Source organism: Diabrotica virgifera, chromosome 2 (assembly GCF_917563875.1).
Source record: "Diabrotica virgifera virgifera chromosome 2, PGI_DIABVI_V3a".
Taxonomy (NCBI): Eukaryota; Metazoa; Arthropoda; class Insecta; order Coleoptera; family Chrysomelidae; genus Diabrotica; species Diabrotica virgifera.
The window spans coordinates 15,749,051-15,769,764 of NC_065444.1; the positions used below are offsets into that span (position 1 = coordinate 15,749,051).

The following is a 20,714-nucleotide window of genomic DNA, read 5'->3' on the forward strand; positions in this document are numbered from 1 at the left end:
GATTTATTTATCTAGTAGGTATGTAATGCTTTGATTTACATACTTAATTTGATTACCAACAAAAGTTCTACCAATCTCCATCTAATATATTGTTTTCTTACTGTTTTGTTATATTTTTATATTTTCTTCCACAAAATTTAAACTACATAATTTTCAAAACAATTGTCAAACAGTAAAACGTTCAGTTACCGTATTTTTCCACATGATAAATAATGTGCGATTGGACGAGTGAGTCTACGCTTCGATTACGAGTCAAAGCGGCACGAAATTCAAGGGTTCAATTCCCGATGCAAGTTTTATTTTTTATTTTTTTATGCATATTATGATTGAAAGTATATTTGTTATATAATTTTTTTTTCAGCAAATGCGTATTTAAAATTTTTGCCAACAAATATTATCGTCCAGAAATCATTTTTTCTTTGTGGCATTTTTCAATGTGTTTGTGTGCGTTTTATTCTTTTATTTTTTTAAATTTTTGGTATAGTCTTAAAAATCACATAATATGTAATAGAAGTATAACTTCTTACGTGCGTACAAAGTACACACACATTCTTTTTTTATGTCTCGTATTTCCTAAACCTGTTGTCCGATTTTAGTGATATTTTTAGTACCTTTTAGCTTTATTCTGTAAGAATATCGATGTAATAATATTTGTCCGATTTTAGTGATATTTTTAGTATCTTTTAGCTTTATTCTGTAAGAATATAGATGTAATAATATTGTTGCTAAACAGATAAGAAGTGTCATTGTATACCGGGAGTAAAAATGACAGTGTGTTTTTTCCTCAAATTTTGGAACACGCTGTGAAATATTCTAGCGTATATAAAATATTGAAATTAAAACTCAACTGTAGCCTTAGGCTTTCTTAATATTCTGCTTTTTTAGGCCAGGGTAATAAGACAAAAATATACGCTGTTCGTGACACTTCAGCAGCCAGGGTACTGAAGCGTTTTTTCGACAAGTAATACCAATAGGAACAAATTGTAACTATTTCCTGCGTAGGATCTGGCGGCCATTTTTATTTATAAACAATTAACTGTCAAAAAATGGCATTTTTCCCTTTTTTTTTCAAATCAATGGAAAGCAGTGAAACTTATGATTTTTTTAGTACGAATATCTTTGAGATTATGGAAAAAGCTTTAAAATGGCATATTACAAAGTTTGATATACTCATTTATTGTTAATATAATTGCGAAAAAAGGTCGGAATTGCAAAAAAAAAATATTTTCGCAATAACTGCTGTAAAAATTAGTGTACAGGTTTGAAATTTTTGTCAAATGAGGGTTCTTTGGTGCTTAATATGTGATAAAAATTTCAAAGCGATTCATTCAATTGTTTAAATTTTATTCAAATTGTTTATCTTAGTGAGCATTTTTTTTGCACTAACATAAGTCAGAAAAAAATGACGTTAGAACCATTCCACAGGTATCAAATGGAAGAGCATGTATATTTGCAACTTGGTGTAAAAAAAGCGAATAAAAAATGCATTTATTAGTAATAAATAATTGGGCAAAAGTATCGTAAATCTTTCCTTATAAACTTTTTGAATAACTTTTTCCAAAAAAATTAACTTTTTTACCCTGTTTTAAGTGCACAACTACCAAGTAATGTTATTTATATCATAATTGATAAAAAATTGTAATAAATATTGTTATGATCTGCTTCTTATTAATTTTATATTAATTATTATTTATTTGATTAATTATTTAATTGTCGTAAATCATACATAAAAATGAATAAAAAATCTCAGGGTGCCTTTTTATACTATTAAAAAAAATCTAAATTATCTCACGTTATACTTATCTTCTCTCGTGGGTTCGGTATCTCTTAGTTGATCCTAATCGGGATAAAATAGGGAAAAGAAATAAAGCAAAATATTAAAATAAACATACAGAATTGTCTTTTATTTGTCAAAATCAATACTCTAAGAATCTATCAAATCTAAAACCTGTGGACACCGATGTCCGAATGAAATCTTTACCACTTAAATTTATTATAGTTAAAAAAAAAACAATTTATCGGTTTGTTCCCGATGACTTTGGTAAAACAAAACTAAACAAAATAAATTTATGTATTCGCAAGATTAGCTATACTTCCTATTTACTTTTAGAAATATTGGAATTTTAATTCATATGCCTTTTACTCAAAAGTTTAGATTCCGAACATAAAAATATCTTTCACATAAGTTGACTGACCTTTTGCTTCACTCACTCTGATGTCTTCTCGTGACCCAAAACAGCTCTCCCTCGTTGACTATGTTAAAGGCTACTCATCAAAGCCCTCTCCGTTCTCCAGCTTCAAAACTATCAGCATACCAGCACCAATTCTCCAACAAGCCGGGCCTCTTTTGACACGTACTCGATTCAAACAAAACTCCAAAAATTCTCTGCTCTCCTTCTCACAATAATACAGAATCAAAGAGGTATTTCGTCTCAATTTGATCTGTCTCTCGTTCCACTTTTCAACACTATTCTCCACTATCAAACAGCCACTGGTATCTGCTAACTATCTATCCGCGAAAACGTCGAACTGCCCTTCAGCGATGCCAAAAACATAATGACTTCTTTTTCAAACTCTCTCAATCATTCAAACTACCATTCCCCTTCCAACTTGCCAAGAATCAGAAACAATCTTTTCCATTCGACAAACAAACAAGTCATTTTCAAAATTATTCCGACCATCCTAATTACTTTCGGGGAAACTCTACAACATTTACTCGTGTTGAACAAAGATATTAAATTTCCAAACTTTCTTTTTAAACCACTTTCCCAGAAAGTGATAATTACATCTACCTGTGGATTCTATAGTTCTCGTAATAAACAATCTATTTTCATTTTAAATCTAAATACATCGTCCTTTTCACTTTAATTATTCACAAAAGTCTTTAATGGTTCATCGGAAAGCTCATTAAAAAAAGAAATCCACTTACACCCAAACTAAATTCTAATAAATATTTACAGCTCAATATACAGGGTGTATCAAATTTATGTGCCCGCGTTATTTAAAAAAAATTTAATTTAATTTTTATTTTGCCTTTGATTGATAAAATTGAAAACACAATAATATATATAATTTCTTATATAACAAAATAAAAAGTTTATAAAGAAAGATTTACGATACTTTTGCATAATTATTTATTACTAATAAATGCATTTTTATTCGCTTTTTTTAAACCAAGTTGAAAATATAGCTCATGCTCTTTCATTTGACACCTGTGGAATGGTTCTAACGTCATTTTTTTCCGACTTATGTTATTGTAAAAAAAATGCTCTCTGGGATAAACAATTTGAATAAAATTTAAACAATTGAATGAATCGCTTTGAATTTTTTATCACATATTAAGCATCAAAGAGCCCTCATTTGACAAAGATTTCAAAGCTGTACACTAATTTTTACAATAGATATTGCGAAATTAATTTTTTTTTTGCAATTCCGACCTTTTTTCGCAATTATATTAACAATAAATGAGTATATCAAACTTTGTAATACGTCATTTTAAAGCTTTTTCCATAATCTCAAAGATATTTGTACTAAAAAAACCATAAGTTTCACTTTTTTCCATTGATTTGAAAAAAAAAGGAAAAATGCCATTTTTTGACACTTCATTGTTTATAAATAAAAATGGCCGCCAGATCCTACGCAGGAAATAGTTACAATTTGCTCTTATAGGTATTACCTGTCGAAAAAACGCTTCAGTACCCTGGCTGCTCGAGTGTCATGGAAAAAACCTTATTACCCTGGACTATTTGATTCAATCGCTTATGTTGGATAATAAAAAAGTTAGGTACTTTAACAACTAGCAACGTTTTTCATCAATACAGGGTGTTTCTAAATAAGTGCGACAAACTTTAAGGGGTAATTCTGCTTGAAAAAGTAATGGCCGTTTGCTTTATAAACGTATATCCGCAAATGGTTCGTTTCCGAGATACGGAATGATGATTTTTTCTTACAAACTGACGATTTACTTATTACTTTAAAACCGTTGAGATATGCAAATGAAGTTTAGTAGGTTTTAAGAGGTAACTATTGCGCATTTTTTGACATACAATTAAGAATTTTATATTCACCATTGGCGTGCATACGGGTCATATTACTCGGTCATATTACCCGTATGCACGCCAATGGTGAATATAAAATTCTTAATTGTATGCCAAAAAATGCACAATAACTACCTCTTAAAACTTACGAAATTTCATTTGCATATCTCAACCGGTTTTAGAGCAATAAATAAATCGTCAGTTTGTAAGAAATAATTCCACATCCCGTATCTCGGAAACGAAGCATTTGCGGACGTATGTCTATAAAGCATATGCTTATTTTTTCATGCAGAATAACCCCTGAAAGTTTATCGCACATATTTAGAAACACCCTGTATTGTGGAAGAACGTTGCTAGTTGTTAAAGTACCTAACTGTTTTATTATCCAATATAGGCGAATAAATCAAAAAGCAAAATGTTAAGAAAACCTAAGGCTACAGTTGAGTTTTAATTTCAATATTTTATATACGCTAGGCTAGAATATTCCACAGGGTGTTCCAAACTTTAAGGATAAAACACACTATCATTGTTACATCCAGTATACAACGATACTTATCTGTTTAGCAACACTTTTACTACATCGATATTCTTGACGAATAAAGCTATAAAATATTAGAAAAATCACTAAAATCGGACAACAGGTTTAGGAAATAAGAGACATCAAAAATGTCCCATTTTTAAGGTGGTGCATTAATTTTGATGCTTAGTGTATGCCACATTTACTCAATTTCAGCAAATTCTTACTCGCCAATGAAGTCGTGAAAATTTTCTGTCCACGTTGAAACTTTTCTTAATGTTGGGGGTGGATTCGCAACTATCTGGAATAATGCTCTTGATGGATTCATTCCTTCGTAAGGAGCTTTACCTTCTGCCAATTCTATTGCTGTTATTCCTAATGACCATACATCAACCTGAAAATTATATCTGAACATTAAGATAATGTAATATTTATTCTAATTTATTTTTAAAATCTTGTAACACCAAACCACAATTGGTTTATAACATTTATTTACTTAACCGTACAAACCTATATTTTCGACAGATTTCTAAAATCTAATTATTTATCTTTATGTATTTCGTGAAATGCTTCCAGAATCTTGTAGGTTGAGGCACGGGCGCCCATATAAAAATTTTCAGGGGGGTGGGCAGACGTGAAGACGTTGCACATTATACTTTGTATACTTTGGACAACCATATAGTTTACAGCACCTGAAAATCTAGGGGGGGCACTGCCCTTCCTCCCATGGGTATGGGCGCCCATGGGTTGAGGTAGAGGTAGAATCAAAAAACAATAAAGACAAACTTACTCTATCGTTGTATCCAGAAATTTGCTTGGTCCCCACGCTGACTACTTCCGGTGCCATCCAGCTAGGAGAACCAAGAATCACTGAAAGCATTTCATCCATCTGGCTTCGTATTTTAGACAGACCGAAGTCACAAATTTTTACTTCTCCTTCCTTTGTCAAAAGTATGTTACTACCCTTCAGATCTCTATGGATTATTTTGTTTTCATGGAGATATATAAGACCCTAAAAACGATAAAATTATGAACTTTTTGAGATAATATAAATTTAATGGGGTAGGCGCAAATTCTTGGTCCAATGCTATTTAAATGCATTCATTTTCTTCAAATCCTGAGAAAACTAATAAATATTTTTGAAAAATTTAAACGCAGAATGAGAGATTACATTATTACCGAGGGCCGAAAGTCCCTTAGAATAAACAAAAAGTTTCTTTTGAATGAAATATTTGAAATTAAAAATCACACTAAATTTTCTCTTTTTTTTTCACCTCTGTAACATATTCAAATAAACATTATAGAAGTTTTCAGGGACTTTCGGCCCTTGGTAATAATGTAATATTTCATTCTGCGCTTAAATTTTTCAATATAGACCTGAATCCCGCGTACCAAAAAAAAGTTAATTAATAGCAAGCTGAAAATTTGTTAATATCTTAACGGTATCTAGTCAGACAAACTTTGAAGCATGGGAACACTGGAACAGGGGAAGTTTTAATTGTGGAACAGGTTAAAAATTTGGAACGTCAGACTACGAAAACGTTCCATGTATTTTGTTGGACAGAACTTCCAATTGATTTGTTACCATTTCATTAAACTCTCGTGCAAAAATCAAACTGGTGTTTATCACCAACAGGGCATTTGAATGAGTTTAACACGAAGAACATGTCAAATGACAGGAATCATATTGGTTAGTAATAGCAGTCTGATTTTTGCATGAGAGTTTAATGAAAGGGTAACAAATCAATTGGGTGTTCTCTCCGACAAAATACATGGGACGTTTACGTAATCTGACGTTCTAAATTACTGTTCCACAATTAAAACTTCCCCTGTTCCAGTGTTCCCGTATATCAAAGTTTGTCAGACTAGACAACGTTAAGCTATTAACAAATTTTCAGCTTGCTATAAATCAAAATTTTTGTTGGTACGCGGGGTCCATTCTATATTGAAAAATTATAACGCAGGATGAAATATTACATTATTACCGAGGAGGGCCAAAAGTCCCTTAAAACTTCTATAATGTTTATTTGAATAAGTTACAGAGGTGAAAAAAAAGAGAAAATATATTATGATTTTTAATTTTAAATATCTCATTCAAAAGAAACTTTTTGTTTATTTCTAAGGGACTTTCGGCCCTAGGTAATAATGTAATCTCTCATTCTGCGTTTAAATTTTTCCGAAATATTTATTAGTTTTCTCATGATTCGAAAAAAAATTAATGCATTTAAATAGCATTAGACCAATATTTTGCACCAACCCCCTTAAATTTAAGTCTGAAAGCTAATGTACCAAAATATTTTATTCAAAATTTTAATTTTTATCGAGAGTTGGCAGTATCCATTAAATAAATAAAAAAAAAACTCTCCCACGTCCTTTCTTCGCGATTTAATGAATTGTTACTGAGTACTTACTCTAACAGTCTCCTTGATGACATAAGCAATATGTTCTTCGACCATTCTTCGGTTTTTTGCAAATAAACGGTTCACCAAGTCAATAACAGAGCCTCCTTCGCACGGCTGCAACACAAAGTATAATTCATAAGCGTAAATCAATCTCAGAAGTCTTTTTCCGTTGGCTTACCACAGGATAATTAAAAAATGTTTATTCTTAAGCTACGTGTCCACGTGAGAGTTTTTCTGAGAGTAATTTGCAACATCTTCTCTCAGGTGTATGTCCATGTGAGAGCACTCTAAGGAATTTTTGCTATCAGACAGCACCTGAGAGCACCTATCGGATAGAGCTCGAACAATCTACTCTCAGAATCGTGTCAACTTGAGATCAGTTTGCTGCTCTTATTATTTATAAAAATTCTCTTATTATTTATAAATGCTACTGTGCTCCTAATATTTATAAAAAGAGAAAACAAATGGTGAAAGTGAGAAAAAAGTGCTGGAATCAACATAGAGCAACATACGGTGCAGGCCCGGCCCCAGGGGTGGGCGAACTGGGCGGCTGCCTAGGACGGCATATTTAGGGGCGGCAAATTTTTTAAATTGAAGAAATAATAAACTATGTTTTATCTATTATAAAAAATCAATCGTATGAACAAGAGCGGCAAAAATACAACTGTATTAACGAGAATTTAAAAGGTGAGACAATAACAATTGCAAGGTTTTCTGCAACAATAACTTTCTGGTAGTCAGTACAGGAAAAAGAGAGAAGAGAAAGATATTGAAACAAAAAGGTTTAAAATTTTCCTAGGTAAACTTTTAAAACAGTTACACACTGATGCTGACAATATTGCTTAACCTAGAGAACATACAGCTGCTACCGCTCCCTTTGAGTCTGACAACATTCACCCAGACCTAGGCCTATCATCTGCTTCCACGTCTGCTGGCGCCCCCTCTCAGTCCAACGACAGTTATCTAGGACTATCATCAGCACCTACGTCTGATGCCGCCCCCTTTCAGTCCAACGACAGTCACCTAGGACAATCATTAGCATCCACATCTGCTGCCGTCTTCTCTCAGTCCAACGACAGTCATCTAGGACAATCATCAGCATCTACCTCAGCTACTAATGACACTATTCTGTCGCAGGTAACAATGTTATTATTGATTATGATCCAGGCCTATTATGAAATTGGTCCAATAAAATTAATGATTTTGTTAGAATAACTTTCGTAACAAGAGGCCCCCGCCAAATTCAGTTGTGCCTGAAAGATAATTCAGATCTTATCGATTTACAACTAACTACTACACTTACAAAATGTGCAATGGTGAAACTGTTGAGAGAAAGTGGTTAATTTATTTTAAGACAAATAATTCTGTGTATTGTTTTTTCTGTAAAATATTTTCCAATGCAAAAATTAAATTTACTGAAAATGGATATAATAATTGGGAACATAAGGCTGCAGCTTTGTCCAGCCGCGCTAAGTCTTCAGCTCATCTACAATCAGAGCGACAGGCGACAGTGGGTAGAATTAGCAATTAGACTAGAATCGGGTAAAGCCATAGACGAACAAACACAAAAAGTTCTAAATTCAGAAACTTGTCATTGGAAAAATGTAATAGAACCACTTATATCAATAATAAAGTTCTTTGCACAACAGTATCTGCCATTGAGGGGCGATTCTTATAAACTTTTTCGTCAGAACAATGGTATATTTTTAAAGCTTGTTGAGCTCTTTATAAAATTTGATTCTGTTTTACAAGAGAACAAACTAACTCTTTTTCTTCTTCTTTTTCTTTTTCTTTTATATAGGCAGTACTGCCTGTTTTTATTCAACGGTGCCTTTCATTCTGTCCCTATATTGACATTCTATCTTTTTCTTGGGCGTCCTATACTTCTTCTGCCTAACGGTAACTTGTCCCTGGCTATTCTTACTATGCGTATGATATCCTCACTTCTTACCTTGTCCTGTAGTCCTTTTCCAGCAACCCTTCTTAAGATCTTCATTTCGTTGTTTTCCAGATGTCTTTGTGTTTTGTTTGTATCTGGTCTTGTTTCGCCCGTGTAAGTCTTAACTGGCCTAATAACTGACTTATATATTCGGGCCGTTCTTTCCACTGTTTGTTTGTCCCAACACTACCTGGGATGACTATCGGATGGATCTAGTAGCTTGGTAGTTATCACAGCCGGTCCCAAAACGGATAAAAGTGAAGGGTTGATAGGCGAGGTTAGCAACCTGAATATCGTAAAATGAACCAGTGCTTAAAGAACCAATGGGATGCCTCGGAATAGGACGTATAGAAACTAACTCTTTTGCCGAAACTAAACGAGAGGCACTTTTTAAATTTACATTACTACAAACACCCACGTGCTCGTCAAAAATTGGTACCCTTTCATGTGCTAAGAACGATTTTAATTCCGGTCTCAACCTCGACTCGGATCTGAGTCATCATGAGCAATGGATATTTTAATAGATAGTACCTAATGTAGTAAAATTTAGCACAACTTTAGTTTGGTATCACTGAAGAAAGAAGATGAGTCATGGGTCTACAAAGAAGGGGGGCGGCGGTCGCCGATCTTGCCCAGGGCGGCAAAATCCCTTGGGCCGGGCCTGATACGGTGCTTTTTCTACATTAACTGCCGAGCTCCATATTGAAGATGCTCAGCAATAATAACTATTGGTGATTTACTGAAACCAGGAGTAATACTCTTTTTAGATTTGTACGGTGCCGATAAGGAAGATGAAAATTAATATGATAAATTATGTGATAACACAGATCCCTTTTCCTTCTTTTTGTGTAGACATGACTCTGTCTGTTTTTTAAATGTGCCTCTAGTAAGTTGTCGTTCCATCGTTTTCTTGGTCTTACCACTGATTGTCTTCCTATTGGGGAACCGTCTCTCGCCGTCCTTACTACTCTATTTGTTGTCATTCGGCTTATGTGTCTTTTCCATTCCATTCTTCTGTTTATTACCCAGTTATTAATGTTGTCCACCTTGCATCTCCGTCGTATATCTGTACTTCCATCTCTATCTTACAGAGTATTACCATCGATTTTTCGAAGGGTTTTCATCTCCGCTGCTTCGAGCAATCTTTTTGTCCTCTCTCTATCGCGTCGTGTTTCTGCCGCATATGTCATTATTGGTCTAATGACTGTTTTGTAAATTCTCCTTTCATTTCTTTTCCGATATTTTTATTTCTCAATATTGCGTCATTCAGGCAACCTGCGGCTCTATTTGCTCTATTCACTTGATCTTCCACTTCTGGTTCTAGCTTTTCGTAGCTAGATAGTGTAATGCCTAGATATTTAAACTCCATCACTTGTTCTATTATCTGACCCTCTAGCTCCAATTTACATCTTATTGGATTTGCTGTTATAACTATGCATTTTGTCTTTTTTGGGGAAATTAAATATGTTTCAATTAATTGTAAATGTCAAATGACCTCTAAAATGTTACACTTAATAAATGTGAATACCTCCATAAAAAATACATTGCCACTGAACCTCCGATTAAAATTAGTCCAAAAAGCCACTGCGCATCCGCTAGGAAAAATATTCTAATTCGGATTTTTTCCACAATCTTACTCAAAAAGGACTCCTTTTAACAAATTTGCATGTTGCCAGGACCAAAAGGTGGTCAAAAATTTTTTAAACGTTTTTATTTTGTTTTTTTCTTAAAATTATTTTTTTTGCATGCAAAAAAGTTTTTTTAGGTTTTTTGGATCATTCCAAACAGAAAAGGTCTTTGGTCACTTTTCTCTAAAAATGATAGTTTTTGACATATAAGCGATTAAAAATTGAAAAATTGCGAAATCGGCCATTTTTAAACCCTCAAAAACTATGTGAAAACTGAAAATTTGAATGTTGCCAAGGTAGGTAGATATTCTTTAAACATCGATTGATAAAATCACGAAGAGTTTTTTGCAATACAATGTTCTAATCTCCTTTGTTTTTTAATTGCTAATCAAGCGTGCGCGACACTATTTTCCACCGACATACAGTATGGTTCAAATGAAAGGAATAAACTCGTTATTTCATAAACCGGCGACTTTAAGGAAAAATCCCGAAACACGCCGATTTTTATTTTTAAGTTATGATATTGTGGCATATATGGTATACTAGTGACGTCATCCGTCTGGGCGTGATGAAGTAATCGCTGATTTTTTTAAATGAGAATAGGGGTCGTGTGGTAGTTCGTTTGAAAGGTTCTTCGATTATCTATTCAGTAATGTAAACATTTACATAATTATTTATACAGGGTGTCCGTCTACTTCTTTTTTTATCAAATAATTTAATTTATTAAACATATTTTGGACACCCTGTATAAGTAAATATGTAAATGTTTATATTACTGAATAGAGAATTGAAGAACCTTTCAAATGAGCTAGCACACGCTTCCATTCTCATTTAAAAAAATCATCGATTACGTCATCACGTCCAGATGGATGACGTCACTAGTATACCATATATGCCACAATATCATAACTTAAAAATAAAATCGAGTTGTTTCGGGATTTTTCCTTAAAGTCGCCGGTTTACGAAATAACGAATTTATTCCTTTTATTTGCACCATACTGTCGGTGGAAAATACTGTCGCGCACGCTTGATTATCAATTAAAAAATAAAGAAGTTTTGAATATTGTATTGCAAGAAACTCTTCGGGATTTCATCAATCGATGTTTAAAGAATATCTACCTATCTTGGCAACATTCAAATTTTCAGTTTTTCACATAGTTTTTGAGGGTTAAAAATGGCCGATTTCGCAATTTTTTAATTTTTAATCGCTTGTATGTCAAAAACTATCATTTTTAGAGAAAAGTCACTAAAGACATTTTCTGTTTGGAATGATCCAAAAAATCTGAAAAAACTTTTTTCCATGCAAAAAAAAAATATTTTAGGAAAAAACAAAAAAAAACGTTTAAAAAATTTTTGACCACCTTTTGGTCCTGGCAACATGCAAATTTGTTAAAAGGAGTCCTTTTTGAGTAAGATTGTGCAAAAAATCCGAATTAGAATATTTTTCCTAGCGGATGCGCAGTGGCTTTCTGGACTAAATACGGATCCGACACACGGCAAGTGTGAACGGGCTGTAACTCATTGATTAAATGTAAACTTTTATTCACGATATCGTTGCCGTACACGACTACGACAAAATGTCGTCCGTCTGAAAAAAGCTTTATACTCTCGAGAATTTTGCTCTCACGTGGACACGTAGCTTAATTCATAAGCGTAAATCAATCTCAGAAGTATTTTTCCGTTGGCTTACCACACGCTAATTAAAAAAAAGTTTATTCTTACCAATGATGCATATTAACTTGTTGAAAATTCATTATGTTCTGACAGAAAAAATGCGGTTTATGGTTGGTTGGAACTCGCTTTATTAGACAGAAATGACAGTCGTACAGTTCTTAAATAATGCAAGTTAGCTTTTTATTAAAATATGGGCGGTAAAGGCGGTTTGAATAACGACTTTTTTAATTTAAGGCAGATCTGTCTGAAGAGCTTTTGTCGTGTTTTTTAACATCATTTTTTAATGTGCATTGTGCTGTGATGAAATATTAAAACAATTGAAGAAATATAGTCCTTAGTAAATCTTAAATAATAAGAACTTGGGTCTGCAAAAAAATGTTTTCCTTTTTCTTTTCGTGACTAATAACGTTCTATTTAGTGCTATAAATTGTCAAGTAAATGAAGCACTAAAAAGCACCAAACCTACAAAAATGTTCCACAGTAAGATGAGCCGCTATTCAACTTTTTGCATTCAATTGAGAAAAGTGTCAGAAGAGTTTATGAACAGAATTCATGGTCGTACAATTAAAATTGCATTTTTTGCAGAAGGAAAAAGCATATCCAAACTTCATAGAAAATGAAAATTTTGCAACTCGGAAAATATCGACAGAAATGTGTTCAATTTTGTTACTCGGGGGCTTTCGAGGTCGTTGAACACAATGATCTTTTGACTAAGTTTTCAATCCAATAGCACGTAAAAATAATACTAAACATATTACTCTACATCACACCAGATTGAAAACAATGGGAACCTTCTTTGGTTACACCTCCGAGGCTTCTAAAATTTGCAAGCCATAACGGCGGAGACTAAAGAAGATGAGGGAATTTTACAATTTATAAATCACGTGCCATCTGATCAACTCAGTAAAGTTCCAACGAGAATGGTTCCCTTCGTACTCCAATCAGAGTAAACATGTAAATCTAAAATCGATAACCATTTTCAATATCGTTGCAACACGAAACTACAGCCGCATCATATTCTAGTTCAATCAGAGAGTCCAACAAACACCTTTACCGGTTTCGAAACTTATTAGTCTCTCATCAGGAGGCACATATGCTGCTCTCTCTGGCCCAACCAGGACAAACCCCAGCGTGCAGTTACGGATTGCAACGAACGAAACGGCAGGGATGCCCTGGCGGCAACTGCTAGCAAATGACTAAGTTTTCAATCTAGATCACACTAGATTGAAAACAATGGAAACTTTTCTGGTTGCACCTTGGAGGCTTCTAAAATTTTCAAGCAATAACGGATGCTGAGACTACCAAAAATTATCAAGACATAAAAGGCATATGAGCATGTATATTGCATATATTGGGTAAGCTACCATCACCATCTTGCAGCTGAGGAGCATATAATGAAAATTTGCCACCAGCGGGTCTATGAGGGCAGTTCCCAAGATTTTTTGTTTGTATTGTAATAAAAGAATGAATCACCGACCGCAAGTAGCAGCTCCAAACGGTTCAATCTCGAGAACATTCTGGCGAGAGCACGATATACGTGGAATCGGTGGAGAAAGACGTGCGGTATGTGGAAGGTCACACAATAGCTAGAGGTGGCGAAGTCTGGAATTATCGAGAATAACGTTACTTTCTATTTAAGCAAATTGTGGTATTAGGAGAGTTTAGTTTAAGCTAGAGTTTCTAAAAGAAAACTTGTATAAATAAATTCGTATAAACGAACCTAGAGTATTATTTTAACCGTAATTAAGCTACAGTATGTTTCGACGCCTGAGTCGAATAATGTCATAAATGTGTTGAAATGCTGAGGAGATGGTTGCTTCCACGATAAAGTTAGCAAAATATTATTAGAGCGTATAGTTTGATATTCACATCTATTGCAATATCTATTGTTGATTTGTAAAAAAGTAATGGAACAAGTACCATAAAACACTTACACATTTAAAAATACCTACTGTTTTCTTACCTCCAATACAAACCATATCTCATTGCCTTTCTTAAATATCCCATAAAAATCAACAACGTTTACATGACTACTAAAATCTTTCAGAATTTTGTATTCTTCTTCCACAAACTCTTTACATCCGGTTTCATACTTTTGACATTTAATAGCGACTTTCTTCTTACTGGCTTGAATGTCGATAGCTATATAGATTTTCCCATACACCCCATAGCCCACAATGTCACTGATTTCGTACCGGTCGCTAGGAGCCGGGATGTCGCTGCCGTCGACTTTCATTTTCTTGAAGCGGAATTTTAACAGGACTTACGAATATACCTGCAAATGTTAAGAAAACCTATTAAATCTACAAACATAAATTTCATAGGGGAGAGTCGGCTAATGGTGCGCGTCGGGTAATTATGCGCATCATTGTTTCTAATCTCCTATTTAATAAAATTGTAAAAACTATATAGGGCTTTTCATCGATTGTCATTTGTTTCGAGCTATTGTCATATGTTGTATAATCTGTGTATAATATTAATATACACGGATTATACGATATATGACAGAAGCTCGAAACAAATTACTGTGAATGAAAAGCCCTATTGTCCCGTCATCTATTAGCAACTGCCAGATCTATCCCACACAAACGAACGTCGGGAGTTTACATGTTATTGTTTGTGTATCTGAGAAAATAAGCGTTAAGATTTTTTCTTGATAGAAATATTGTTTAAAACGTGCATATACACGTTATTTATTTACCATTTTAGACGCCGGTATAGTTAGCCTTTCCCTAATATTTTTTGTTTTTACCCAATTTTCTGTTATGCGGTGAAGTGGAAGGTCGTTTAATGGTGCGCACGAAGTGTTAGAAGTTGGAAATGCGCGAGGTGTTAAAAGTTAGAAGTGTTAGAAATTTTAATTGGAAAATACATCATGAAGGTTGAAGAAACATTCATGAAAACTGATCACCAGCGCATGGTATTCGCTGATGATCTAACGATCTTAGTGGTGAAGAAAATTACCTATTGAAGAAGCAAAGACGTAAGTATTGGAGCTAAATGGAAACAAAACCAAACATATGTTCGTGGAAGGGACATTAGGAAAAAAAGAAGATTTTAGTGTGAGATCTATAAGTGGTAAAAGTTATAGTTTTAAAGGATTAGACAGTGTTCTATGAAAATGGAAATAAAAGATTAGGCAGTTTAAGAGCGCAAATGAATGAAAAAATATTCCTAGACAAAACAACCTCCTAATATACAGTGCGCTGAAATAAGTGTTACCCCTCCTTATTAACTTATTTATTTTTAGCACATAAGCAAAACGCTCGGACAGGTCGATTTTTAAAATAATCATATTATTATATTATACAATCAATGTTTCGAACTTTACGCAATCACTCTTCAGGTGACAGGCACAACTTTGATGTTTTTAAATGAGAAAGTACATCATGTGACACCTCATTTGAAATCTTTTGAAATACTGATTACAAAAAGGTATAATACTTTAATCCTTTTTAAGGGCGTAGGCGCAAAATTTTGTTCAAATTATTTTTAAACACATTTATTTTTTTCGAATCCTGAGAAAACTAATAAATAGTTTTGAAAAATTTAAACGCAGAATGAAAGATTACATTATTACCGAGAGCTGAAAGTTCCTTAGAATAAACAAAAAGTTTCTTTGAATGATATATTTGAAATTAAAAATCAGACTAAATGTTCTCTTTTTTTCACACCTGTGACTTATTAAAATAATCATTATAGAAATTCTCAGGGACTTTCGACCCTTGATAATACTGTAATATTTCAGTCAGCGTTTAAATTTTTTAAAAATACCTATTAGTTTTCTCAAGATTCGAAAAAAATAAGTGCGTTTAAAAATAATTCGAAAGAAATTTTGCGCCTACGGTATTAAAAAGGATTAAAGTATTATACATTTTTGTAATCAGTATGTCGAAAGCTTTTAAATGAGGTGTTGCATGATGTATTTTCCTATTTAAAAAAAATCAAAGTTGTGCCTGTCACCTGAAGAGGGATCGTGTAAAGTTCGAAACATTGATGCTATAATATACTATGATTATTTTAAAAATCGACCTGTCCGAGCGTTTTGCTTATGTGCTAAAAATAAATAAGTTAATAAAGGGGAGTAACACTTATTCCAGCGCACTGTATAAAACAGTAATTACACTTAGTATAGTAAAATATACATTGACATTAAATAAAAAGGAAGAGAACAAACTCTGGAGAGACGGGAAAGAAAAATATTAAGACGCGTCTTAGGAGAAATGAAGACAAAAGACGGGAGGGAGAGAAGAACCATAAACGAATTAACGGCTTCGTATAAAGAACCTACCATCACCAGATTCGTCAAGTCACAAAGGATCAGATGGTTGGGACATGTAGAAAGAATGGCAGCAAACAGAATGCCTAAACTAGTTATGACCAGTAAACTAATAGGTACCAGAAGAAGAGGTAGCTCCAGAACGAGGTAAATTAATAAAGTAGAGGAAGCTCTTCAGTACGTGAAAGTAATGGACTGGAAAGGTAAAGCACAAAATAGAAGTGAATGGAGGAATATTGTTCTTCGGGTACTTCAGAGGAGCTAAGGACTTTGTATATACTTAAGTTTGAGTTTTGATTAAAATAATAATTGTAATTAGTTAATATTATGATTGTAGTTTATAAAAATAATGCTCATATTTAATTTGTAGCTGTTTTTACATTTACATTATTAGAACGTTCTTTAACGGTAAAATATTGCAAGACCTCTAAATTCTAAAGAACCGCTTGGATTGACATGAAATTTGGCATGCACATAGCTAACAAGTCAAAGAAAAAAAGTGATATTGTGCCGATATGTCTTTTGCCCTGGGGGTGGTTTTCACTCTTTATTGGGGGTGAAAAAATATTCGTCAAAAGTAAGTCCGGAAATGGATAAACTGACTAATCTTAAGTAGCTTTTGTTCTATAGAGTTTTTCACTAAGTCAATACTTTTCGAGTTATTTGCCAGTGAATATGTTCATTTTTTCAACAAAATAAACACGCTTTTAGACGGTTTTTCGCAAATAACTCAAATAGTAAGTATTTAGTCGAAAAATAATTCTTGGAAAAATATAGCATGTAAAAAATCTAAAAAAATGGTGTATATATCAAGTCTCTATACCTAGTAGAACCAAAGTTATAGCTAATGAAAAATATGTTCATATTCGTCAAATTCCAAATGGAATACTTTAACGTGAAATAACCAAAAATGAAGCACATTTCAGGGAAAACTCATTACAACTTATTTAAAGTGTTTAAAAAAAGCTTCATTTTTGTTTTATAAAAAAAATTTCTAGCATCAAAAGTAATCAAGTTACGCTCAAAATAAAGTTAGTCTCTTTTTTTTTGGTAAAAATATCGGGAAAATCACCCCCTGATTAGTATCTCAAATGAACTTAATCGTTACGACTTCACAAGTTTCATGACTCGTGTATGTATTGTTTATATGATCTGTAAGTTTCATCGGTTCAAAGTCCTTATTTTTGAAAGGGCTGTAGTTAAAAGAGGTTGAACGAGTCACTGATCACGAATGAATGCAAATTTAGAAACACCAAATCTAAATCACTTTTTGTCTAACAGAAAAACAAAAAAATACATGATATTCAGAAAAGCAATGCTGATTTTTTTTCTTTTTCTAGATTTCTGGTATCTCTAACAATTTTTAAATTATTTAAAAAAATCATACTTTTTAAAATTAAAATGTTTAAAAATTTTATTTTTAAACCAAATTTTTTCAAAAATAAGCACTTTGAATCGATGAAACTTACAGATCGTATAAACACAACATAATTAAAATAATTTGTGGAGTGGTAACGATAAATTTCATTTAAGTTGCTAATTAGGGGGTACATATAGGTAGGTAGTAAACATAAGTAAAATAATTTGTGGAGGTGTGTCGAGAATAATTAGGGGGTGGTCTTCCCGATTTTTTTGCCAAAATAAAAGAGACCAACTTTATTTTGAGCGTAACTTGCTTAAATTTAATGATAGAAACTTTTTATAAAAACAAAAATAAAGATTTTTTTAAACACTTTAAAAAAGTTATAAATGATTTTCCCCAAAAAGTGCTTAACTTTTTGGATATTTCACGTCGAAATATTCTGTGTTTGAAATTTGGTGAATATGAATCTATTTTTCATTGGCTATAACCCTGGTTCTATGAGGTCAGAGACCTAACGCTTACACCAGTTTTTTTACTTTTTTACAGGCTATATTTTTTTTCGACAAAAAACTTACTTTTTGAGTTATTTGCGAAAAACCTTCTAAAAGTGTGGTTATTTTGTTGAAAAATGAACATATTCACTCGCAAATAACTCGAAAAGTGTTGACTTGGCAAAAAGCTCTATAGAACAAACGTTACTTAAAATGAGTCAGTTTATCCATTTCCGGACTTATTTTGGACATATATTTTTTCACCCCCAAGAGGGGGTAAAAGTCACCCCCAGGGCAAAAGCACACATCGGCACAATATCACTTTTTTTCTTTGACATGTCAGCTATGCGTATTTGCGTATGCCAAATTTCATGTCAATCCAAGCAGTTCTTTAAAATCTAGAGCAAAAACCGTGAAAGAATGTAATTTTACTTTTTAAATATCCTCTGTATATTTTAAAATAGTTATTAAAGAAATTCCAAGAAGATACTTACCCGAACAATTTGCAAGAAAATAACTAAAATTCGTTTTTCTTTGTTTTAGTACTATTATTTCCAACGCTTGCACATACCTCTCTTCTCAAAGCCAAAGAAGAGCAAAAACTGAAACTGCTTCTCTTAATACTCATTGCTAATGTAATTACTAGTCAAACTGAAGCCGTTTCAGTGTAATAGGATTAGAGATAAAGTCGGTCCTAATATAAAGTTGCCACTTATACGTATACTTTTTTATACACGCTGGTATGGTATTCATTGTTAGTTTGTTGAGGGCATGCACTAGGAATTTTACGGGTATCCTTTTGAAGGAGAATGCTAATAGTCCAGGCTGTATCGTCGCCCCCGTTAGGTAAATTATTCCGATTCGATTTTTTTGCACAAACTTTGCACTTTGACGTCCGCCTCAATACTCTCTTAGTGCTTATTATTAATAATTAAAAATAACAGCTTAGTAATAAAATAATGACAAAAATTTCTCAAGGATCTTGTAGGGGGGCTTTAAACTTTGATTTGGTGACTGTCTGACTTTCATAGTAAGAAATTTTAAGCGAGTTATTAAGCGTTGAAAATGGTCATTTTCGCATTTTTCAAATGGTAAATCACGTATAACTCGACAACAATCAATTTTAGAGGAAAATCAATAGATACCTTTTTTGATCCCAATGACCCAAATGATCTAAAAAAATTTGTCCGAAGTAAAAAAAACATAAAAAAAAATTTTAAACAATTTTTCGACCATGGTACCGTTTGTCACCCTGTGGATTTATTATAAGGACCTCTTTTTGAGTAAGCTTGTGCAAAAAAAGCGAATCGGAATAATTTACCTAACGGGTAAATAATAGCAACAAACATATGACCTACATAATATGATAATATGTACCGTCAAACATTAGCGCAGTTAAATATACTACCAAAAGAAAAGAAAAATAATATGTAATCGATCACATATTATTGTGATCACATGTGATTGTAATTGACACACCTCCACTAGATGGACAAAGATGTTTCCCCTTAAGGCTGTGACTGCTGAGTCCTGAGAAAGATGCCTCTTTGGCGAGATTGTGTTATGATTTCAGGAAAGTTATCAGTAGTAATTGCACAAGAGCTCTAAAATTCTATATTAATTTTAGAGATCGAGTGCAATTTGTTGCGATTATTTCATGAATTAAACTGTGCAACACCAAAATTTTATTATAATTTATGTAAGTACAACTTAATACAATTAAACACACAGTTGTTATAAATATTAATTTGACGGTTGAAAGTCATCACTTTTATAATTTTTAAAACATTAATTGTCATTAATGTCACTGAATGTATCTTTTCGTAGCAACGAAGGGCATATGACGTAATATACTTGACGACGGGAAATTATCAAAAATTATCGATTTAATTTAGATTTAGTAGCTTTCTATTGGTCAGAATCTCCTATGAATGAAATAATCAGCGATAATGGAATACAGTTCATCAGAGATGTCATGCAATATGACTCAAGCTTTAGAATTTAGTCAGAGTCTGATTCTCGTTTTACTGTTGAATGCAAGAACAGTGACCATAAAACTCAATTGGCTACATTGACTTCAACTGGCCGTACTAACTGAAAAGAAAAAGTACCCTGTGTTCGTTTGCTATGAAAATTACTGTTTATCAGTCTAAGTCTACTGATTTCACACATTCTTATCCATTTGATTTTACCGAGATTTTCTAGCTCTATCTAGGGATGGGAAAACCTACCGGTTTTAACCTAAAACCGGTTTTTTTACTTCGCAATAACCGGTTTTACCCGTTGTTTTTTTGTCCCGGTTATAACCGGTTTTTTATTTTTAAAATAAAAACCTGTTATTACGTTTTTACGGTGATTAGGATTAGGTTAGGTATTATTTTGGA

The 20,714-nt window shown here is 33.0% G+C and overlaps 1 protein-coding gene across 2 annotated transcripts in view; it reads right to left on the reverse strand.

Annotated features, from left to right (window-relative positions):
* The window catches only part of LOC114345834 (neither inactivation nor afterpotential protein C), a 54,062-nt gene extending 35,097 nt beyond the window's left edge, over positions 1-18,965 (reverse strand). For both annotated transcript variants that reach the window (XM_050643424.1, XM_050643425.1), the window contains exons 1-5: positions 18,825-18,965; positions 14,161-14,472; positions 6,966-7,070; positions 5,345-5,566; positions 4,782-4,948 (exon numbers count right to left, since the gene is read on the reverse strand). In XM_050643424.1, coding sequence (XP_050499381.1) covers positions 4,782-4,948; positions 5,345-5,566; positions 6,966-7,070; positions 14,161-14,433 — 767 coding nt within the window. In that variant the 5' untranslated portion in view covers positions 14,434-14,472; positions 18,825-18,965. The remainder of the gene's footprint in view (positions 1-4,781; positions 4,949-5,344; positions 5,567-6,965; positions 7,071-14,160; positions 14,473-18,824) is intronic.
* Between the last annotated feature and the right edge of the window lie 1,749 nt (positions 18,966-20,714).